This window comes from Apodemus sylvaticus, chromosome 1 (genome assembly GCF_947179515.1).
Source record: "Apodemus sylvaticus chromosome 1, mApoSyl1.1, whole genome shotgun sequence".
In the NCBI taxonomy this organism is placed as follows: domain Eukaryota; kingdom Metazoa; phylum Chordata; class Mammalia; order Rodentia; family Muridae; genus Apodemus; species Apodemus sylvaticus.
In genome coordinates, this window is record NC_067472.1 from 166,918,526 (window position 1) to 166,943,315 (window position 24,790).

The 24,790-nt window shown below is 38.5% G+C and overlaps 1 protein-coding gene across 1 annotated transcript; it reads left to right on the forward strand.

Moving 5' to 3' along the window:
• Nucleotides 1-3,181: 3,181 nt before the first annotated feature.
• Nucleotides 3,182-4,210, forward strand: LOC127691410 (mas-related G-protein coupled receptor member B4-like). The gene has a single exon (XM_052191247.1). It carries the CDS (start codon nucleotides 3,233-3,235, stop codon nucleotides 4,208-4,210), a length of 978 nt encoding a protein of 325 aa, XP_052047207.1. The 5' UTR covers nucleotides 3,182-3,232.
• The last annotated feature ends 20,580 nt before the right edge of the window (nucleotides 4,211-24,790 follow it).

Sequence of the window (24,790 nt, forward strand, 5' to 3'; positions counted from 1 at the left end):
TTTCTTCAGATATTATCATCCTGGGTGCCATTCAATCTTATGACTTCATTTGCGACATCTTTTGTAATAATCTTTTTGTAATATTTTCAAATACATCTTTTTGTAATATTTTCCTCATTATTTATGTTCTTTATTACATATATTTATTTCTTTTTAAATGATCACCTATCCTTGCGTCTTGGAATAATGCTAACTAGAATGTTGTGAGTACAACTTATCTATGTTATCGTCAGTCTTTTCAGCTTCATGCATGTACACAATTCATTGTGATCATATTCACCCACTTTTACCCTCTCTCAAGCCCTGAGTGAATCATGTTGACCAACTTCTTCCTAGCTATCTATTTTATACTTTCATGTCATCTTTTCATGATTCACTGATTATTCCATCTCATTGTAGTTTTCCTATTGATTCATTGCTCTGTCACTTCTAATATTATCCTAATGTGAACTAATATTATACAAACCATTGCAATTTCTCTTATGCTTATAAAGAATGCCTTATGACATGAAATATGACATAAAGAGATATGTAGAACTTTTTCTGTGGCTTGCTAACAAGAATACATATTCCACAGTTCTTGTACTAGTATATGAAAACACTTTGATGTATAGTACAGGCTATCTTTGAAGTTTCTGTGTCAAATTATTCTCTAAATAACATATTAATTGGATATGGGTATTAAATCACCATCATATATCTACATTTATTGGTTCCCAGTAGTGTTTAGTCTATGAAATGGGTGCCGATACACACAAAGTTACTCGCATACAGATGCACACATTTCCTTTTAAAGGAACAGTTCCATTTTCAACTTCATGCATGTACAGTTCAATATGTATCCTATTTGCTTCTAATTTTCACTTGAAATCTGTTGTATTAAATATGAGCATAGCCACCCTACCTATCCTTCTTTCTTTTTCCATTAATTTGAATTGTCTCTTTTCATTTTTTTTTCTTACATGCTTGTCATTGCCCGTGAAATGCATTTCTTACAGTTAAAGAATTTTGGATAGTCTTTTGTCACCCAGTCAAGCATTTTTCTCTTTACAATGATGAGTTAAAACGATTTAAACTTAAGATTACTATTGATATACATGTGCTAATTAGAGTGATTTGGGGAGGTATTGGTTGAATTGAAGATTGACTCTGCACTTTATTCTTTATTCCTCACAATGGATATTTTATTGAGTTTTAAAACTCAATTGATTGATTCATTTTTAGTACAATTTCTCTAGTCCTCTTGTAACATTTATTTCTTTCCTAAGGTCTCATGACTGAATCTTTTCCTTCCTCTCCTCTGTGAAATATTGTATTTTCTTTTCTATAAGCAGAGCCCACAGCTCTTCTGTGGCATCTTTATTCTATTCGGATGTCAAAAATATGAATATGGATCAGAAAATTCAAACAGAACACTTTAGCTGGTTGGAAACTAAGGAAACTGGTCATTGAAAAAAAAGAAGAGTGGCAATTCCAGACCAACTGTTTCAAATGGTCTTTGGTCCAAACCCCTATCACATGGTTGCTATGATCAAGGGCAGGGGTGGCTATTTTGTTTAGATTGGTGAGCAGAGACAAGGAAAACTAGCTCCAATGGGAGCTGTGGATGAGATGATCCTATATTGGCTCCTGCTTCTGTTTCATGAAACTGAACAATCCCTTGGCAAACAATTGTTCAGATGATTGTGGTGCTACCATCACCATCAAACTCATCAGCTCTTTATCTCGTACCACTCTGCGTATTTTAAGCTGTTGATGCACAGATGATTCACTGAAGGAAAACCATGTACTCCTTTGTGGTGATCAAGGCTAGAAAAGGAATGGGGTGATATTGGTGAATGCAACTGAGTTTATTGGGTGATACCCTTCAAAGCTCTTGTATGAGATAAGTTTGCAAGGTCTTCTGGGTAGGTGCTTTCTCTGAGCTCTGTCTGGACATCCTCAGATGATTTCTCCTTCAATAAGGCCTCTGTCTTGGATAAGAACTTAGGCAGAAGCATCCTGTGAAGCAAATCTCTCTATATGGGATACTATTAAGACTAAGTTACTGCAATCACAGGAACTGCCTTCATTCTGCACCGTTTGTGTTGTAGGAATAAAAGGGGGATATCAATGTAGTTTGTCTTTTCTCCAAACATTATTGTGGCTTTCTAGGTGAGAAATAGAAGCCTATCAAAGATCTTTATATGTGGGAGTGAAGTGGAGAGAAAGCTCTAGATAATGCTAACTGGCAGGCAAGCTATGTTGCTCCCTTTTCCAGACTCTTTGCATCCATTTAGAGCTCTCACAGTTCTTCCTGAGAATTGTGACACTGTTCTCTAATGGAGGTGCTCTGTTTTTGTCTGCAATATAGCCCACACTTCTCATGCCAGAGACATATGCATTTGCATGTAGGTACAAGTCACAACCAGAACAACATTTATTCCAATTTTCAGCTATTCTTGAATGTCTGGCTCCCTTGTTACAGTTCTTATTTCTCAATGTTCCCTTGCAGAGAACAGGACATTGGTGTCCTAATAGCAAACAGAAAAGTGCTTGATGTCCCTCCAGGCTTCTGTGATTTCTAGTTTTCAAAATTATAAATGAACAACCAGCCTTTCTAGTATAAGAAGCATTACTGACTGTGCAATGGAGGCACATGTCTTTAATCCCAGCACTTAGGAGACAGAGGCAGGCAGATTTCTGAGTTTGAGGCCAGCCTGGTCTATAGAGTGAGTTCCAGGGCTAGAAAGAGAATCCCTATCATGAAAAACAAAAAGAAGAAAAAGAACCATGGACGTTCAAAAAGTTTCATTCCCATCGTGACTCTCATTCACGATTCCATTTTGCCAATTTGTTAGATCCCTTCCAGTGACTGAGGAAAGATATGGCTTGCAACAACAGCTTCAATTTTCCTACACCTGAGAAGATATCACATCCCTAGAACAGAAAGAACCTTTGTTTCTGAGTTCTGTATCTTCCTAACATAACCTGAAATGCTTAGCCACTGTACTGGGACTTTCAACTACCCCATATCATTGGTCTGCAGATAGACTAAATAGTACAAACTGGATTTAAAAGAACTTTCTAACAATTCTGGAAAGTTGGTAAATTATTTAATCTCTGTGATCCTGTTTCCTTGTCCTTATGGATCTGTGCCAAACAGTCTTACATAGTCACACAGTTCTGACAAAGATATCATGGATTCATATCTCCATTTCTTTGCAGGGATGCCAGTGGAAAATTCATAAGCATGGGTTCAACAACCCCAGCCTGGAACATTAACAACACAGTAGTGAATGAAAGTTACTACACCGAAAATTTCTCCTGTATTATCAGGTTCAATACCCTGGAATTTCTTACTGCCATCATTTCTGTGGTTGGACTGGCAGGAAATGCCATAGTGCTGTGGCTTCTAACCTTCCACATGCATAGGAATGCCTTCTCCACCTATGTCCTCAACCTGGCTGGTGCTGATTTTTTGCAACTTTGCACTCAGATTGTGTTTTCTCTGCATTGTGTCCTTCAGGTAAATGACAGAATCTTTATGTTTCTCATCATTGTATTCATATTTGCTTACCTTGCAGGTTTATGTATGATTGCAGCCATCAGTTCTGAGCGCTGCCTATCTGTTATGTGGCCCATCTGGTATCACTGTCAAAGACCAAGACACACATCAGCCATCATGTGTGCTCTTCTCTGGGCTTTCTCTCTACTGCTGAGCCTCCTGTTTGGGGAAGGGTGTGGCTTTCTGTTCAGTCATTATGAATATTATTTCTGTATTAATTCTCGCTTTATCATTACTGCATTCGTAATTGTATTTTCTGTGGTTCCTTCTGTGTCCAGCCTAGCCCTGTTGGTAAAGATCATCTGTGGCTCACACAGGATTCCTGTGACCAGGTTCTATGTGACCATTACTCTTACAGTGGTAGTCTTCACATTGTTTGGTCTACCCTATGGGATCTCTTGGTTCCTCTTGCTATGGATTGTGGATATTCAAAATATTTCCTCTTACAATGAAGTGATAATGTTCCTGTCTTGTGTTAATAGCTGTGCCAACCCCATCATTTACTTCCTCGTTGGCTCCATTAGGCACTGCAAGTTGCAATCTCAGACTCTGAAGCAAGTTCTTCAGAGAGCCATGCAGGATACCCCTGAGGAAGAGGGTGGAGAGAGGGGTCCTTCACAAAGGTCTGGGGAACTGGAAATAGTTGGTGCAGTAGTTGAGTGAGTCCTTGATCAGACACAGTTTCTCTGAGAGTCAATTTTGCATTTATATTGGCAATTTTCACAATCTTATTTAGAGAAAATAGTCATTTTACAGAAATTTGGAGAAATGACCGTGTTACACAGAAACTGACTGCAGCATCTTAAAGCTGCCTTGTGTGGGCCTCACTGTATCCCATTGTGATATAACCCTTGTAATCACTTAGGACCTGAACAGCTCCCACTCTGAACAGATGCCTCCCTCAGAATAAGGATCAATGTAGTGCAACAGAGGTTCGAATTTCTTTTGTCATTAAATTTGATAAAGATTAAATGAATATTATAGTTTAAAGAGGTGTCTCTATTTCTTACAAGTTGCTTTCTTTTTTTCTTCATTTTTGACCTTTTTTTACTAGATATTTTCTTTATTTATATTTCAAATGTTATCCCCTTTCCCGGTCTTCCCCACCCCCCAGAGCCCCCTATCACGTCCTCCCACACCCTGCTTCTTCTTTTTATTTTTACATTTTTTTATATGATATATTCTTAATTTACATTTCAAATGATTTCCTCTTTCCTGGATCTGCCTCCCCGAAAGTCTCAAAAACCCTCTTCACTCTGCCTGTTAAACAGGATAAGCAGGCTGAGAAAGAAATTAGGGAAATGACACCCTTCACAATCGCCATAAATAATATGAAGTATCTTGGTATGACTCTAACCAAGCAAGTGAAAATTCTGTATGTCAGGAACCTCAAGTCTTTAAAGAAAGAAATTGAAGAACACCTCAGAAGATGGAAAAATCTTCCATGCTCTTGGATTGGCAAGATAAATATAGTAAAAATGGCCATCTTGCCAAAAGCATTATACAGATTCAATGCAATCCCCATCAAAATTTCAACTCAATTCTTCATAGAGTTAGAAAGAGCAATTCTCAAATTCACCTGGAATAACAAAAACCCCAGGATAGCTAAAACGATTCTCAACAGCAAAAAGAATTTCTAGGGGAATCAGTACCACCCCCTGTTTCCATGAAAGTGTTCCAACACCCACCTACCCACTCCCACCTTCCTTCCCTCTATTCCCCTATACTGGGGCATCTATCTACCCTTCATAGGACCAAAGACCTCTCCTACCATCAATGCCTGACAACACAATCCTCTACTACATATGCAGCTTGAGGCATGTGTACTCCTTAGTTAATGGCTTAGTCTGTGGAAGCGCTTGTGGGTCTGGTTGGTTGATATTGGTGTTCTTCCTATGGGGTTGCAACTTGTGTATTTTTTACAAGTTGTTTTCTAAATATTAAAAGAAAGTAACAGTAACTTCCACAATTCTGGTTCCTTCAATATCCTCATACCTTAGAATATGTGCATAATTTTAAAATGTTTCTCTTGTAAATTGCTGAGGAAAACAAATATGGATCTTGCCAGACACTCTGAAGCTAATAGAAAAGAAATTGGGGAAGGCACTTGAGGACATCGGTACAGGGGGAAAGTTTCTGAACAGATCACCAATAGTGTATGCTCTAAGATCAAGAATTGACAAATGGGACCTCATGAAATTACAAAGTTTCTGCAAGGAAAAGACACCATCAAAAGGACAAATCGGCAACCAACAAATTGGGAAAAGAGCTTCACCAACCCTACATCAGATAGAGGGCTAATATCCAATATATATAATGAACTCAAGAAGTTAGACTCCAGGAAACCAAATAACCCTATTAAAAATGGGGTATAGAGTTAAACAAAGAATTTTCACCTGAAGAACTTCAGATGGTGGAGAAGCATCTTAAAAAAATGCTCAACTTCATTAGTCATTAGGGAAATGCAAATCAAAACAACCCTGAGATTTCACTTTACACCAGTCAGAATGGCTAAGATTAAAAATTCAGGAGACAGCAGGTGTTTGTGAGGATGTGGAGAAAGAGGAACACTCCTCCACTGATGATGGGGTTGCAAATTTTTACAACCACTCTGGAAATCAGTCTGGTGGTTCCTCAGAATACTGGGCACCTCACTTCCAGAAGATCCTGCTATGCCACTCCTGGGCATATACCCAGAGGATTCCCCACCATGTAATAAGGATACATGCTCCACTATGTTCATAGCAGCCCTGTTTATAATTGTCAGAAGCTGGAAAGAAGTCAGATATCCCTCCACAGAAGAGTGGATACAAAAAATGTGGTATATCTACACAATGGAGTACTATTCAGCCATTAGAAACAATGAATTCATGAAATTCTTAGGCAAATGGATGGAGCTGGAGAACATCATACTAAGTGAGGTAACCCAGACTCAAAAGATGAATCATGGTATGCACTCACTAATAAGTGGATATTAACCTAGAAAACTGGAATACCCAAAACATAATCCACACATCAAATGAGGTACAAGAAAGGAGGAGTGGCCCCTTCTTCTGGAAAGACTCAGTGTGGCAGTATAGGGCAAAACCATAACAGGGAAGTGGGAAGGGGTGGGTGGGAGAACAGGGGGAAGGAAGGGGGCTTATGAGACTTTCGGGGAGTGGGAGGCTGGAAAAGGGGAAATCATTTGAAATGTAAATAAAATATATATAGAATTAAAAAAAAGAAAAAACAAATCAAATAAAATAAAGTACATAATTCTAATCTCCATTCACTCACTAGAGTCTTTTTTAATTTTTAATTACAATTTTATTATGAAGAAATTTCAAATAAGAAACACTGACACTGGTCACTGACATTTACATATGGCAGCGAATCTCTATGGGGGGGGAGAACAGCAATTCTAAAGCCGTGGAGCCTCACACCCTGATTTTGAATTTTGCTATCAATTACGCTGTAAAACCCTTACCTATCCCACGTACATGTGCTTGCTCATGTGGCCTGTCTCACCCCAAACTAAAATATCAGTGACAGAGCTAAAACCAGAGAAATAATTATCTTTATGTCCTCTTCTGTGACCCATGCTCATGTGTCCATTCCATGAATTTCATGGTTCTTTTCAAAAGATACCTGAGAGTCCTCTGTTCTCCTGTACTTTTGGGTCAATTCACCCTGCCTTGTTACTATGACTCTGCTATAAAACTTGAAATTAGGTATGGTGACACCTTCAAGAGTATCCTTATTTCTTCAGGTCTGTTTTGCCTACCTAGAGTCTCCTAAGTTTTCATGAATCTTAGAATTATTTTTCTAGTATTCTAATTTATGAAGCTTTATTTTTATTAGTTGCAGCTATATGTAGTTGTTTGTATCTGTTGTGGGGGATGATCATGCGAGTACAGGCAACCATAGAGACCAGAAGCATCAGATTCTCCTGGAACAGAAGTGATCCTCGGCTCTGCCTAATATGGGAACTGGAATCAGAACTTAGGCACTCTGCAAGGCTGGGACACACTCTTTACTGTTGAGCCAGCTCTCCTGTCATGTAAAAAGTTGACATATTAACTTTTAAAGGGGCATTATATAAATAGTAACTGATTCCAAAACGAATGACAGACCAATAAAAAGCTCTTTATCACATAATTGCTATAAATACTGATATTTATCAATTAATGTAGATAAAGAATATCAGATGCACACAGATACATTCTCTCTCTGTCTCTCTCTGTCTCTCTGTCTTTCTCTGTCTCTCTTTCTCTCCCTCTCTCTCTCACACACACACATATATACACACACACACATGACTTCAAAAGCATCAGTATAACACTGTCACTGATTTTTTTGTTCCTCACCACACTAACATGTTACCTTACCTTGCTAGAAAAAAAATTGTGGATTTGCCTTGTCTTTTCGAGATTCTTCAATCTGTCTTTTTGACAGTAACTGTGGTATGTTGAAGATGCTAGTGCCACTAGAGTCTTTAACTTCAAGTATCTGCCATTTTCATCCAAAGAATAGGGACAGGTTTTATACATCAAATCCAGTCTCACTGAAATGTAGAGAGAGACTGTTTCCAGTTTCTCTCTTTCAAAGTACCTCGGTTAATATTCCATGGTCATATCTTCCCTCTTCTTCCCTTGGCTTTGTCCTGATTCTCTCTCATGACTGCCTAATACCTCATGAAAAAAATTGATTAGTGTCATTGAACTTATTTTCTCTAGAATTGAAGCACTGTAAAATATTAACTATTCCCGGGAGTACATAGCAACCATAACTTGAATTCTACATATTTATATACATTTTTGAAATATTTTGTTTGAAATAGAATAACATCACTGTCTCCTTTCCATTTTCTCCCTCTAGTTCTTCCAGCTTCCATCCCTTAAAGCATTACTGTGTCTCTCCTCCTAAACAAATGGCTTCTTCATTTTTCATTATTAGTGTTATATATACACACATACACACACACATCTTTACTATATATGTATATATACATATGTAAATTAACCTGCTGAGTCTATTTTTGTTGCTTATTTACATTTCAAGGTTGACCATTCTGCATTGACAACCATTAAAGTAGCTCACCCCTGGGAGATGTTAATTCTCCATTTCCCAGTAGTCATTGTTTCTCTATAGTTCTTTGTCTAGGGGTGAGATACTGTAAAAATTTCCTCCTTTTCACATTGACATGTCTATTGATAGTGCCGTTGTCTCCATCTTGTTTACACATCCATTCCTATGACAGACAGTTTCAAAGCAGACTTCCTGGTATTCTAGCTCTTACAACCTTTTTGGAACCTCCTTCTATGATGTTTTTGAGGCATAGATGCAGAAGCTGTGATGGAGAATGCTATTTGGGCTGGGATACCAAAAATCTGTTAATCTCTGTATTGTGTCCAGTTGTGGTTTCTTGTGTGATGATCCCCATTAGCTACAAAGAGGAACTTTTATAAGCAGTCATAGCTGCATTTAGCTAAGGTATAAGAATAAGTTTTAGAGTGTAGTAAGGAATTATGCTGTTCAGATAAAGTGAACTAGTAGATGTTTTTCAACAGTCCATGACATCACTATCCCCAGGAAGCTGTCTAGATTTATAGTAGTAGATACCATTGCCCTCTAGTTGACTGAGCTTTAAATCCAATTAGAGAGATATTGGGTGTCACTGACACGTGACAGTGTTTATATTTTTATGGGTATCTTGCCATTCTAGTAATTATTCATGGGTATTAAAACTTGATAGGATGGTTTTCTTTCTTCCTTCCTTTGGCAGCTTGCATAGTATTTTCTGGAACCATGAAAGCCCCACCATGAAAGAGATCAGATCGAGCTTGAATCATCTAAGTCCTTTGTCCTAAACATGAAGTGTCTTCATGAATGGGATCCACCTTCAACTGAGGATTACATCTACAATCTATATTGCTTTGGTAATCACAAGTAGTGCCTGTGATGATCATTCAAAGAGAGATTTCTGATGACTGGAACCGGTTCTTGTGAGGACTGTTGTCAGACCAAGTGCTTAACTTCTTTTAAGTTACATTTATATGAATGTGTGTGTGTGTGTGTGTGTGTGTGTGTGTGTGTGTGTAATAGTCTCTTTCCTACTTCGTATTATTTATATCCTGCTATTCCTCCCCAAGTCCCGAACATGTGGTTCCTTTATATTTTTCTGGTTTTGTTACATGTTGCATATGTACAGCTGAGGATTTAATACTGGGAGCTACAGATAAAAGAGACCATGTAGCATTTGTCTTTCTGGACAGGACTCCATAAAACCAAAAGACTTCTTCGTGGGTAAGAAACAATCAGCCAAGTAAAGAAGAAACAAACAGAATGGGAGATCATTGCTAGCAGTCATAAATCTGACAGAGGATTAGTACTCAGATTATAGGAAGAATCACAAAATCAAAGAGTCCAAGAACAAAACTACCACTTAAAAATGGGCCTGGGACATAAACAGGGAGATTTCAGGAGAATAAATAAGTTGCTAATACAATATTGAAAAATCTTTTATCATCCTTAGCAATTGGAAAAACACAAATTAAAACAATTTTGATATTTCATGTCATCCCAGACAACATGCCCAAAATCAATAAAATAACTGACAATAAATTCTGTCAAGATTGTGAAGAAAGCAGATTCCCCCCTCACTCTTGGTAGGTAGCAACTCTGAAAATCAGGATGGAATATCTTCAGAGGACTAAATCTATATCTGTCATATGACTCAGTTATACTACTCACTGGCATATGACCAAAGAACTGAACATTCTATTCCACAGATACTTGTTCAACATTGATCATTACCACCTTTTTTACAATAGCAGGGAACTGAGAAAAATCCAAATGATTTCAACTGATAACTGGAAAATGAATATGTGGTATATATACAATAGTATATCATTCAGCTGGAAAGAGAAGTGAAGCAGCAGCAGCTAGTCCAGCGGAAGGGCCATCAGCAGTGGAACCAAGGCAACAGGGTCCTGGCAGGCCATATGCCCACTACCACTGACCATCGCTGGCCAGCCGGGCTGCAAGCGGCATCAGATTTACAGTGCCTTTCACTGCTCTGAAGCCACATCAGAACTCTGCCTCCCGCCAGTCAGTTAAGAGACTCTCCATCTTCTTGGCTCTTGGGCGCCTGAGAGAACTGACAGCCCCGAGGTATGCAGACTTAGCCCAAGGCCAACATTGTAGGGGTCTAAGCCCGACAGGCATTGGCCTGCATCCAGGCCCTGGGCTATTCTGGGGGGACCATCGATGTGCCAACCAGGCCAGGAGGTTCTTTGCCCAGCAGTCTGTACTGGCGCGGGTGCCACCATTTTGACTACAGGATGCTAGAGAGTTCTAGCAGGCAAAGCCGGCTAACAGTCATAGCCCAAGGCTAACATAGCGGGGGGTCTAAGCCTGCCAGGCATTGGATTGCACCCAGGCCCTGGGTTGTCCAGTGGGCCATCTGTGTGCTAACCCAGCCAGGAGGTTGTTAACCAAGCACACTCTCCCAACACTTTCAGGGAGCACAAGCACTCCGCCATCTTGGCTACCAGACAGAACCAGTTAACAGTCATAGCCCGAGGCGAACATTGCTCAGGCCTAAGCCTGCCAGGCTTTTGCCTAGACTCAGGGCCTAAGCAGTTAGGCTAGCCTTGTGTGCACCAACCCAATTGGGGGAGTGGCTGCCCAGCAGTGATCAGCACTCTGCTGATTCCAGCAGAAAAGGTACCTGCAGCATACACCATCAGCACTCCCTGAAGGAGCAAACGGGCACCACCTGGTTCACAGACACAATCTGGGGCAAGGCACACTAGGGCTATAAGGGCACCCAAGAGGAGGGCAGCACATCAGCAATCTGTGAGAGGGGAAACCCAGCCATCCAGTGTTGTGGAAATAGCCCTACAGCTTCACAGGAGGCTCAAACATCAGCCAGAAACAAGACCAACTAACTTCAAAGATAACAAGATGGCAAAGGGCAAATGTAGAAATACTACTAACAGAAATCTAGGCAATATGGCAGCACCTGAACCAAACTCTTCAACATCAGCAAGTCCTGGATATGCCAACACTACAGAAAAACAAGATTTGGATTGACAATCACTGGTCATGATGCTGCTAGAAGAACACAAAAAGGACATAAATGAATCTCATAAAGAAATACAGGGGAACATGAATAAGCTAGAAACCTGTATAATAGAAACACAAAAATGACTTAAAGAAATTCAGGAGAATAACGCTCATGAGATAGAAACACACACACATACACACACACACACTCACAAAACTTAAAGAAATGCAAGAGAAAGTGAGTCAAATGGCAGAAGTCATGAAAGAGGAAACACAAGCATCTCTTAAAGAATTAAAGGAAAACACAAACAAACAAATGAAGGAACTGAGCAAAACCATCCTGGATCTAAAAACAGAAGTAGAATCAACTAAGAAATCACAAAGGGAGACAACTTTGGAGATAGAAAACCTTGGGAAGTAATTAGGGGTCATAGATGCAAATATCAACAACAGAATAAAAAAGATGGAAGAAAGAATCTCAGATGCCAAAGATACCATAGAAAGCATTGAGTCAACAGTCAAAGAAAATGCAAAATGCAAAATTCTTGTATCCCAGAACATCGAGGAAATCCAGTATACAATGAGAAGACCAAACCTAAGGATTATAGGTATAGATGAGAGTGAAGATTTACAACTGAAAGGGCCAGCAAATATCTTCAACAAAATTATGGAAGAAAACTTTCCCAACTCAAAGAGAGATGCCCAGGAATATACAGGAAGCCTACAGAACTCCAAACAGACTGGACCTGAGCAGAAATACATCCTGTCACATAATAATCAAAACCCCAAATGTACTAAACAAAGAAAGAATATTAAAGGCAGTAAGAGAAAAAGGCCAATTAGCATATATAGGAAGACCTATCAGAATCACACCAGATGTCTCACCAGAGACCACACAAGCTAGAAGATCCTGGGCAGATATCATTCAGACTCTAAGAGAATACAAATGTCAGCCAAGACTACTATACCCAGCAAAACTTTCAATCACCATAGATGAAGAAAGCAAGATATTCCATGACAAAACCAATTTTACACACTATCTTTCCAAACACAGCTCTACAAAGAATAATAGGAGGAAAACTCCAATACAAAGAGAGAAACTACACCCTGGAAAAATCAAGACAGTAACCTTCTTTCATCAAACCCAAAAGAAGATAACCACTCAAATATAAAAATAACATCAAAGATGACAGGAAGTAATAATCACTATTTCTTAATATCTCTTTACATCAATGGACTCAATTCTCCAATAAAAAGTCATAGACTAACAGACTGGATAAGGAAACAGGACCCTACATTTTGCTACCTACAGCAAACACACCTCAGTGTCAAAGACAAAATCTACCTTAGAGTAAAAGGCTGGAAGACAATTTTACAAGCCAATGGTCTCAGGAAACAAGCCGGAGTAGCCATTCTAATATCAGATAAAATTGACTTTCAACATAAAGTTATCAAAGGAGACATGGAAGGACACTTCTTGCTGGTCAAAAGATAAATCCACCATGAAGAACTTTTATTTCTAAAAATAAAATAAAATAAATTTTAAAAAAAAGAACTTTCAATTCTGAACATATATGCTCCAAATGCAAGGGCACCCTCATTCATAAAAGAAACTTTACTAAAACTTAAATCAGACATAGCACCTAACAATAATTGTCGATGACTTCAACACTCCACTATCCTCAATGGACCGATCAGGAAAACAGAAACTAAGCAGGGACACAGTAAAACTAATTGAACTTTTGGACCAATTGGATTTGATTGATATTTATAGAACATTTCACCCTAAAGCAAAAGAATATACCTTTTCTCAGCAACTCATGGTATCTTCTCCAAAATCGACCATATAATTGGTCACAAGACAGACCTCAACAAATATAAGAAGATCGAACTAATTCCATGCCTCCTATCAGATCACCATGGAAAAAGAGTGGTCTTCAATAGCAACAAAAACAACAGCAAGCTCACATACACACGGAGGCTGAAGAATATTCTACTCAATGACACCTTAGCCAAAGAAGATATAAAGAAAGAAATCAGAGACTTTTTAGAATGTAATGAAAATGAAGGCACAACATAGCCAAATCTTTAGAACACAATGAAAGCAGTACTAAGAGGAAAACTAATAGCCCAGAATGCCTCCAAAAAGAAATGGGAGAGAGCATACACTAGCAGCTTAATGATACATGTGAAAGCTCTGGAAAAAAGAAACTACTTCACTCAGGAGAACAAGACAGGAAATCATTAAACTCAGGGCTGAAATCAATCAAGTGGAAGCAAAGAGAACCATACAAAGAATAAACAAATCTAGGAAGTGGTATTTTGAGAAAATCAGCAAGATAAATAAACCATTAGCCAGACTGACCAAAGGGCACAGAGAAAGTATTCAAATTAACAAAATTAGAAATGAAAGGGGGGATATAACGACAGAAACTGAGGAAATTCAAAGAATCATCAGACCCTACTACAAAAGCCTATATTCAACACAACTGGAGAATCTTGAGGAAATGGACAATTTCCTAGACAGATACCAAATACCAAAATTAAATTAGGACCAAATAGATCATCTAAACAGTCCCATAATCACTAAAGAAATAGAAGGTGTCATAGAAAGTCAAATTCATCTGGAATAACAAAAAACTCAGGATATCTAAAACTATTCTCAATAACAAAAGAAATTCAGGGGGAAACAGTATCCCTAGCATCAAGCAATACTACAGAGTAATAGTGTTAAAAACTGCATGGTATTGGTACAGGGACAGGCAGGCGGATAAATGGAACAGGATTGAAGATCCAGAAATGAACCCACACACCTATGGCCACTTGATCCTCAACAAAGGGGCTGAAAACACTCAATGGAAAAGAAATAGCCTTTTCAACAAATGGTGCTGGTTCAACTGGAGGTCAGCATGCAAATGAATGTGAATTGATCCATCCTTATCTCCTTGTGCTAAGCTCAACTACAAATGGACCAAGGACCTCCACATAAAGCCAGACACTCTGAAGCTAATAGAAAAGAAACTGGTGAAGACCCTTGAGGACATCGGTACAGGGGGAAAGTTCCTGAACAGAACACCAATAGCTTATGCTCTAAGATCAAGAATTGACAAATGGGACCTCATTAAATTACAAAGTTTCTGCAAGGCAAAGGACACTATCAAATGTACAAATTGGCAACCAACAAATTGGGAAAATATCTTCACCAACCCTACATCAGATAAAGGGTTAATATCCAATATATACAAAGAACTCAAGAAGTTAGACTCCAGAAAACCAAATAACCCTATTACAAAGTGGGTTACAGAGTTAAACAAAGAATTTTCACTGAAGAACTTCGGGTGGTGGAGAAGCATCTTAAAAAATGCTCAACTTCATTAATCATTAGGGAAATGAAAATCAAAACAACCCTGAGATTTCACCTTACATCAGTCAGAATGGCTAAGATTAAAAATTCAGAAGACACGAGGTGCTGGAGAGGATGTGGAGGAAGAGACACACTCCTCCACTGCTGGTGGGGTTGCTAATTGTTACAACCACTCTGGAAATCAGTCTGTTAGTTCCTCAGAAAACTGGGCACGTTACTCCTGGGCATATACCCAGAGGATTCCCCAGCATGTAATAAGGATACATGCTCCACTATGTTCATAGCAGCCCTATTTATAGTAGCCAGAAGCTGGAAAGAACCCAGATATCCCTCAATGGAAGAATTGATGCAAAATAATGTATATATACATAATGGAGTACTATTCAGCCATTAGAAACAATGGATTTATGAAATTCTTAGACAAATGGATGGAGTTGGAGAACATCATACTAAGTGAGGTAACCCAGTCTCAAAATATCCATCATGGTATGCACTCACTAATAAGTGGATATTAGCCTAGAAAGTTGGAATACCCAAAACATAATCCACACATCAAATGAGGTACAAGAAGAACGGAGGAGTGGCCCCTGGTTCTGGAAAGACTCAGTGTAGCAGTATAGGCCAAAACCAAAACAGGGAAGTGGGAAGGGGTGGATGGGAGAACAGGGGGGAGGGAAGGGGGCTTATGTGACTTTCAGGGAGTGGGGGGGGGCTTGAAAAGGGGAAATCATTTGAAATGTAAATAAAATATATATCGAATAAAAAAGCAAAAAAGAAAAAGTGAAATCAGGAGATTTGCAGATAAGTCTAGAAAACATCGTGAGTAAGGTAATGCTTTCTATAATATAATGTCAAATTTAAATGCTGCTATGTTTAATAATTTAAAGTGTAATTAAGAAAAATTATATGTACATATTAAACAAACTCATATTTCAGATAATTTGCTTTAATAAATGAACTACTTGACTCCAAACTCAATCAAGATGTAAAATACTTCCTTGCTTCTGTGAATTCTCACTGTTCCTCTGGTCATAACTCTGTCTTAGAAGTCAGTATTGTGCATATTTGTGCCTCAATGTAAAATTGAAAGTGAAAATTAAAGAGTATGTCATCTACCATTTTTTCTACATTTAGCAAAAGCAACATTAGAAAAAATTCCTGAATATAACATACTGTTACCACATAGAGAGTTTGTGTTGTAAATTATTTTTATCTCATCTTACATATACTTCACATTTTTGTTATTTACCCATTTTCTCTTCCCACAAAGATTTAGTAACTACCAACATATCATGTAGTCTCTCTCTACATATTGACACATTAAAGTATATTCCATATGAAAATGAGATTTCATTTATTCTGTCTATATATAATGATGCTTTAATGTACATTCTATACATAAATGAGGTTATGCAATATTTTCTCCCTACATTATTCTTACTTCAAGTTGAGTTATATGGTAACTTCCTTTAAATTTCATTAATACATATAAATATACATATATATGGAAGTAATATAACATAATAGGAAATAGTAGCAGTTCATGTAGATTTTCAAAAGGGCTATAGTATTATCCTAGTCCTTCCCCAAATTCCACCCTCTAGCTAGCCCTCTTATTGAACTTGGCCTTCACAACAATGTTGAAAAATGTAAGGATTTTGTGACTCTTGAAGATGGACTACATGAGTTTTACATTATGAAATATGCATGACAATTTAGGATAAAGGACAAAATGTTAAGATCTAATGTAAGTGCCCACAATTACATTGAAAGGATTACCTGGAAAGGGAGCAGGGGATGGATTCAAAAACAGTGAGAAAAGAATGATACCAAGACAATGGTTTCTGCTCAAGACCCCAAATTTTAATGGCTGACTCAGAATTTTGATTTCCTCAGGGTTTGAGAGTCTGTTCAGGAGAACCAGTTTGGCTGTTCAGCTTGTATTGGCTCCACTGCTCCGAGGATTGTCTGCTTGATTCAGGAAGTTATAGATCTGGAAGAACAATGGACTTCACCTTGGTCCAAGCACTCCTTCCTAAGTGGAGCAGGTTGTACTGAGGTCTGGAATTCCTACTCAAAGCTGAGGGATGTGGGGAGGACACAGTCTGAGTATCAAAAATCTTCCTAGGATCGTGTTTTAAATGCTTATTGTGAAGCTAGTTATTCTATTTTGAGATATTATACAAATATTAGGGCCTAAGGTCACCCATATTGTAAACAAAGACAAGAATTCCTCTTTTAACAGTTGAGGGATAACATGTTGTGTGTGATTACCACAATGTCAAACTCCATTTCTCCACTGTTGAATGCCTAGGTCTTCTAAATACTGAATGCTGTAACTAATCCTTCAATAAACATACAACACTGTCTTTTTATTTGAGGTAGAGGTGTTTTTATTTGTATTTTGGCTGGTCTATTTTTTTGGATTATTATTTTGTATTGATTTTTTATTTATTTACATTCCAAATGCTACACCACTTCCAAGTTTCCCCTCCACAAAACCATCCCATCCCCATGCATTTATGAGGATGCTGCCCCACACACTCCCACCTCAGCACCCTCATAGTATTCCTTTACTTGGGTCATTCAGACTCCACAGGACCAAAGGCCTCCCTCCCATTGATGCCAGAAAAGACAGTCTTCTGCTACACAAATAGCTGGAGCCATGGGTCACTCCCTGTGTACTCTTTGGTGGTTTAGACCCTGAGTGCTTTGGAGAGTCAGGTTGGTTGATATTTTGTTCTTCCTATGGGGCTGAAAACCCCTTCAGCTCCTTCAATCCTTCCCCCTAATGCTTCTATTGGGATCTCCATGCTCAATCCAATGATTGGCTGTGTGCATCTGCATCTGTATTCATTGAACTCTGGCATTTTATTTTAATCTACTATTTCCATAGTGGGTATATGCTATCAATACAAATTTTGGGTTTGATTGGTTTGGATTTGGTTTTTCGTTTGGGTCTTTGAGTTTTGGGTTTGGGGTTTTTGTTGTTGTTGTCTTGTTGGTGGCAGCTTTTCTTTTTTCTATCTTTTTTCTTTTTTGAAATGCATTACAAGTCACAGTATGGATTATCACAAGAAGAAAAGGATTGTGGCTTATGGCTTGAGGGCTCTCTCTATACATCTATATAGAATGTAATGGAGATATGGGTTTATGGAAGGAGAGGAACCCTCACATCATGGAAGACAAAAATTGTGAAAGAGAAAGCCCAGACATATACATTAAAATAAAACACTTTTGATCTGTGTCCAAGAGCAGATATAGTGCTCCAGCCCCCTTAACCCTACCCACACGCAGACACAGATTGACTCCCAGGAGTTCAGAAACACTCAGGCTCACAGATGAGTCCCACACCTCAGCTCCTATACATAGCCTATCCGGGACCACATAGGTCCTGAGGACAGAGGACCTCCTGCCCTGCCAAAAACACACCTTCCTTTCTTTCCAATCTACACAAGGGAGCACATCCTGTGCTCCAGACATCCTCCACACACCTTTCACACCCAGAGACAGCTTAACCCCAAGGAATTCTGACACAGCTAGACTCATAAATCAGGCTAGCAAGACCTCTTCCCATACCCAGAGACAGCCTGACCCAAGAAAGCTAGCCAAAACCAGGCTGACAAGCAGGACAGGCTTCAGTCAAAGACAGAAAGGCCAGTTAACACCTGATGTAACCACATGGCCAGAGGCAATCAGAAGAACATAAACAAGAAAAACCAAGGCTATTTGGCATCATCTGAACCAAGTTTTCCTACCACAGCAAGCCATGGGTACTGCAATATAAAAGAAAAGCAAGACTCTGATTTAAAATCACACCTCATGATGATGGTAGAGGACTTTAAGAAGGACATAAATAACTCCCTCAAAGAAATACAGAACAGAGGAAAACAGAAACCATTAAAAAGGAAAAACATAAATCAATTTTTAAAATACATAAAAACACAATCAAACAGGCAAAGGAACTGAACAAAACCATCCAAGATCTAAACATGGAAATAGAAACAATAAAGAAATCGCAAAGGGATACAATTCTGGCGAAAGAAAACCTAGGAAAAAGATCAGAAGTCAAAGATGCAAGCATCACCAAAAATACAAGAGATCAAAGAGTGAATCTCAGGTACAGAAGGTTCCATAGAAAATATTGAGACATCAGTCAAAGAAAATCCAAAATACAAAATGCTCCTGACACAAAACATCCGGGAAATCCAGAACACAATTAGAAGACAAAACCTAAGGATAATAGGTATAGAATAGAGTGAAGATTCCCAACTTAAAGGGCCAAGAAATATCGTCAACCAAATTATAGAAGAAAACCTCCCTAACCTGAAAAAAAGAGATGCACATAAACATACAAGAACCTTATAGAATTTCAAATAGATTGAACCAGGAAAGAAATTCCTCCAGTCACATAATTGTCAAAACAGCAAATGAATGAAACAGAAAGAATATTAATAGCACCTAAGAGAAATAGGTCAAGTAGCATATGAAGGAAGACCTATGAGAATTAACCAGACTTCTCAACAGAGACTATGAAAGCTACAAGATCGTGGGCAGATGTCATACAGACTCTGAGAGATCACAAATGCCAACCCAGGCTATTACACCCAGAAAAACTCTCAATTGCCATAGATAAACCAATATACTACATGACAAAACCAAATTTACACAAAATCTTTACACAAATTCAGCTATACAAAGGATGATAGATGGAAATCTCAAACACAAGGAGGGAAACTAACCTAAGAAGAAGCAAGAAAATAATCTTCTTTCAACAAATCCAAAAGAAGATAGCCACAGCAATATAATTCTACCTATAACAACAAAAAGAAAAGGAAGCAACAATCACTATTCCTTAATATCTCTTAACATCAATGGACTCAATTCTCCAATAAAAAGACATAGACTAAAAGACTGACTACAAAACCTAGACCCAACATTTTGCTGCATACAGGAAACCCACCTCAGTCACAACAGACACTACTTCAGAGTAAAAGGCTGGAAAACAATGTTTGAAGCAAATACTCCCAAGAAACAAGATGGAGTAGCCATTCTTATATCGAATAAAATTGACTTTCAACCTAAAGTTGTTAAAAAAAGAAAAGGAAGGATACTTTATACTCATGAAAGGAAAAATCTACCAAGATGAACTCTGTATTCTGAATATCTACACTCCAAATGCAAGGGTGCAAATATTCATAAAAAAAACTTTACTAAAGCTCAAAGCACACCTTAAACATCACACACTAATAGCAAGAGAATTCAACACCCCACTTTCATCAATGGATAGATCATGGAAACACAAACTATATGGAGACACAGTGAAACAGAAGTTATGGACCAAATGGATTTAACAGATATCAATTGTACATTTTATCCTAAACAAAAGAATATACCTTCTCAGCACCTCATGGTACCTTCTACAAAACTGACCATATAATATGCCACAAAACAGGCCTTAGCAACTATAAGAAGATTGAAATAATCCCATGTATCCATCCTATCAGATCACCACAGACCAAGGCTGGTCTTCAATAACACCAAAACAATAGAAAGCCCACATCCGCATGGAATCTAAACAACACCCAACTCAATGGTAACTTGTTAAAGGAAGAAATAAAGAAAGAAGTTAAAGACATTTCAGAATTCAATGGAAAATGAGGCACATCATACCCATGCTTATGAAACAAAATGAAAGCAGTGCTAAAAGAAAGCATAACGCTGAGTGCCTCCAAAAAGAAACTGAGAGAGCACTTGCAGCTTGAAAACACATCTGAAAGCTCTAGAACAAAAAGAAGCAAATACACCCAAAAGGACTAGTGTACAGGAAATAATCAAATTCAGAGCTGAAATCAACCAATTAGAAAAGAGAACTATAAAAAGAATCAAAAAGAAAACAGAAAGTGGTTCTTTGAGAATATCAGCAAGATAGATAAACTTGAAGCAATCCCACTAAAATCATGGACTAGACAAGGCTGCCCCTCCCTCCATATCTTTCAATATACTACTTGAAGCTCTAGCTAGAGCAATTAGACAACATAAGGAGGTCAAAGGGATACAAATTAGAAAGGAAGATGTCAAACTATAACTATTCAAAAATGATATGATAGTATCCTTAAGGGACCCCAAAAAACTCCACCAGAGACCTCCTTCAGCTGATAACCAACTTCAGCAAAGTGGATGGTTATAAAACCAACTCAAGCCTTCCTATACTTAAAGGATAAGCAGGCTGAGAAAGAAATTAGAAAAATGACACCTTTCACAATAGCCACAAACAATATAAAGTATCTTAGTGTGCCTCCAACCAAACAAGTGAAAGATCTGGATGTCAGGAACTTCAAGTATTTAAAGAAAGAAATCAAAGAAGACCTCAGAAGATGGAAAAATCTTCCATGCACTTGGATTGGCAGGATTAATATAGTAAAAATGGCCATCTTACCGAAACTTTGTAATTTTATGAGGTCCCATTTGTCAATTCTTGATCTTAGAGCATAAGTTATTGGTCATCTGTTCAGGAACTTTTCCCCTGTGCCCATGTCCTCAAGGGTCTTCCCCAGTTTCTTTTCTATTAATTTCAGTGTGTCTGGTTTTACATGGAGGTCCTTGATCCACATGGAGTGAAGTTTAGTACATGGAGATAAGAATGGATCAATTCACATTCTTCTGAATGCTGACCTCCAATTGAACCAGCACCATTTGTTGAAAAGGCTATCTTTTTTCCACTGGATGTTTTCAGCTCCTTTGTCGAAGATCAAGTGACCATAGGTATGTGGATTCATTTCTGAATCTTCAATTCTATTCCATTGGTCCACTTGTCTGTCACTGTGCCAATACCATGCAGTTTTTAACATTATTGCTCTGTAGTATTGCTTGAAGTCAGGGATACTGATTCCCCCAGAATTTCTTTTCTTGTTGAGAATAGTTTTAGCTATCCTGGGTTTTTTGTTATTCCAGATGAAATTGAGAATTTCATTTTCTAACTCTGTGAAGAACTGAGTTGGGATTTTGATGGGGATTGCACTGAATCTGTAGATCGCTTTTGGCAAGATGGCCATTTTAACTATATTAATCCTGCTGATCCACAAGCATGGCAGATTTTTCCATTTTCTGAGGTCTTCTTCAATTTCCTTCTTCAGAGACCTGAAGGTCTTGTCATATAGATCTTTCACGTGTTTGGTTAGAGTCACACCAAGATACTTTATATTGTTTGTGGCTATTGTGAAGGGTGTCATTTCCCTAACTTCTTTCTCAGTCTGCTTATCCTTTGAGTATATGAAGGCAACTGATTTGCTTGAGTTGATTTTATAACCAGCCACTTTGCTGAAGTTGTTTATCCGCTGTAGGAATTCTCTGGTGGAGATTTTAGGGTCACTTAAGTAGACTATCATGTCATCTGCAAATAGTGATAATTTGACTTCTTCCTTTCCAATTTGTATCCCCTTGACCTCCTTATATTGTCTAATTGCTCTAGCTAGAACTTCAAGTACTATATTGAAAAGATATGGAGAGAGAAGACAGCCTTGTCTAGTCCCTGATTTTAGTGGGATTGCTTCAAGTTTCTCTCCGTTTAGTTTGATGTTGGCTACCGGTTTGCTATATATTGTTTTAACTATGTTTAGGTATGGGCCTTGAATTCCTGTTCTTTCCAAGACTTTTAGCAAGAAAGGATGTTGAATATTGTCAAATGCTTTTACAAAGTTTCTGTAAGGCAAAGAACACTGTTAAAAGGACAAAATGGCAACCATCAAATTGGGAAAGGATATTCACCAACCCTACATCTGATAGAGGGCTAATATCCAATATATACAAAGAACTCAATCTCTGATAAGTGGATATTAATTAGCCCAGGAGCCCTGAATACCCAAGGCACAAATTGCATAACAAATGACGCCCATGAAGAAGTATGGGGAGGGTCCTGATCCTGGAAAGGATTGATCTAGCATGCGAAGGGAATATAAGGACAGAGAAAAAGGAGGGAGGTAATTGGAGAAGGGATGAGGAGAAGAAGGTTTATGGGACATGTGGGGAGGGGGGATCCGGGAAAGGGGAAATCATTTGGAATGCAAACAAAGAATATAGAAAATAAAAATATTAAAACAAAAACCCTGAAATTTCACCTTACACCAGTCAGAATGGCTAAGGTCAAAAACTCAGGAAACAACAGGTCTTGGCGAGGATGTAGAGAAAGAGGAACATTCCTCCACTGCTGGTGGGGCTGTACGATGGTACAACCACTTTGGAAATCACTCTGGCGGTTCCTCAGAAAACTGGACATGACACTTCTGGAGGACCCTGCTATACCTCTCCTGGGCATATACCCTAAGGATTCCCCAGCATGCAATAAAGACACATGCTTCATTATGTTCGTAGCAGCCTTATTTATTATAGCCAGAAGCTGGAAAGAACCCAGATGTCCCTCAAAGGAGGAATGGATACAGAAAATGTGGTATATTTACACGATGGAATACTACTCAGCAATTAGAAACAATGAATTCACAAAATTTTTAGGCAAATGGTTTGATCTGGAAAATATTATCCTAAGTGATATAACCCAATCACAAAAGAATACACGTGGAATGAAATCTATGATAAGTGGCTATTAATTAGCCCAGAAGCTCTGAATACCCAAGGAACAAATCGCATAACAAATGACTCACATGAAGAAGTATGGAGAGGGTCCTGATCCTGGAAAGTATTGATATAGCATTGGAGGGGATGATAAGGACAGAGAAAAAGGGGGGAGGTGATTAGAGAATGGATAGAGTGAAGAAGGTTTGTGGGACATATGGGGAGGGGGATTTGAGAAAGGGGAAATCATTTGGAATGTACACAAAGAATATAGGAAAAAAATATTTTAAAAAAAATGGCCATCTTGTCGAAAGCAATATACTGATTCAGGGCAATCCCTATCAAAATCCCAACTCAATTCTTCCTAGAGTTAGAAAGAGCAATTCTCAAATTCATCTTGAATAACAAAAAACCCAGGATAGCCCAAACTATTCTCAACAGTAAAAGAATTTCTGGGGGAATCAATATCTGGGACCTCAAGCAGTACTACAAAGCAATAGTGTTAAAAAACTGCATGGTATTGGTACACTGACAGGCAGGTCGATCAATGGAATAGAACTGAAGACCCAGAAATGAACCCACACACCTATGGTCACTTAATCTTCGACAAAGAAGCTAAAACCATCCAGTGGAAAAAAGGTAGCCTAAGTTAGGTAACTCAATCACAAACGAATACACATGGAATGCAGTCACTGATAAGTGGATATTAATAAGCCCAGAAGCTCTGAATACTCAAGACACAATTAACATGTCAAATGATTCCCAAAAAGGAAGGAAGGAGAGGGTCCTGGTCCTGGAAAGGCTTGATTCAGAATTCTAGGGGAGTACCAGCACAGAGAAATAGGAGGAGGGTGATTGAGGAATGGGTAGAGGGAAGAGGTCTTTTGGGACTTATGGGGAGGGGGAACTGGGAAAGGGGAAATCATTTGGAATGTAAACAAAGAATATAGAAAATAAAATAAATAAAACACTTAGCCAAACTAACTAAAGGGCACAGAGACAGTATCTATATTAAAAATGTCAGAAAGGTAAAAGGAGATACAACAATAGAAACTGAGGAAATTTTAAAAACTCAACTTCTGAGCATGGAGGTGAGGTCTCCACATTATCTCTGGAGGGGAACAGCTAGGAGCAAATGGGGCATACAATCAGTGGAGCAGCTGGGACGGAAGTCTTCCTGCCACCATTTGCACCAGGTAGCCAGCCAGATCCACAGCCTTCTGTGCAAGGCCCCGCCAGGAGATTGTGATCTCCCAGCA

Coding starts and splice junctions, on each gene's coding strand:
- LOC127691410 (XM_052191247.1), top strand. CDS start 3,233: ATGGGTTCAACAACCCCAGCCTGGAACATTAACAACACAGTAGTGAAT.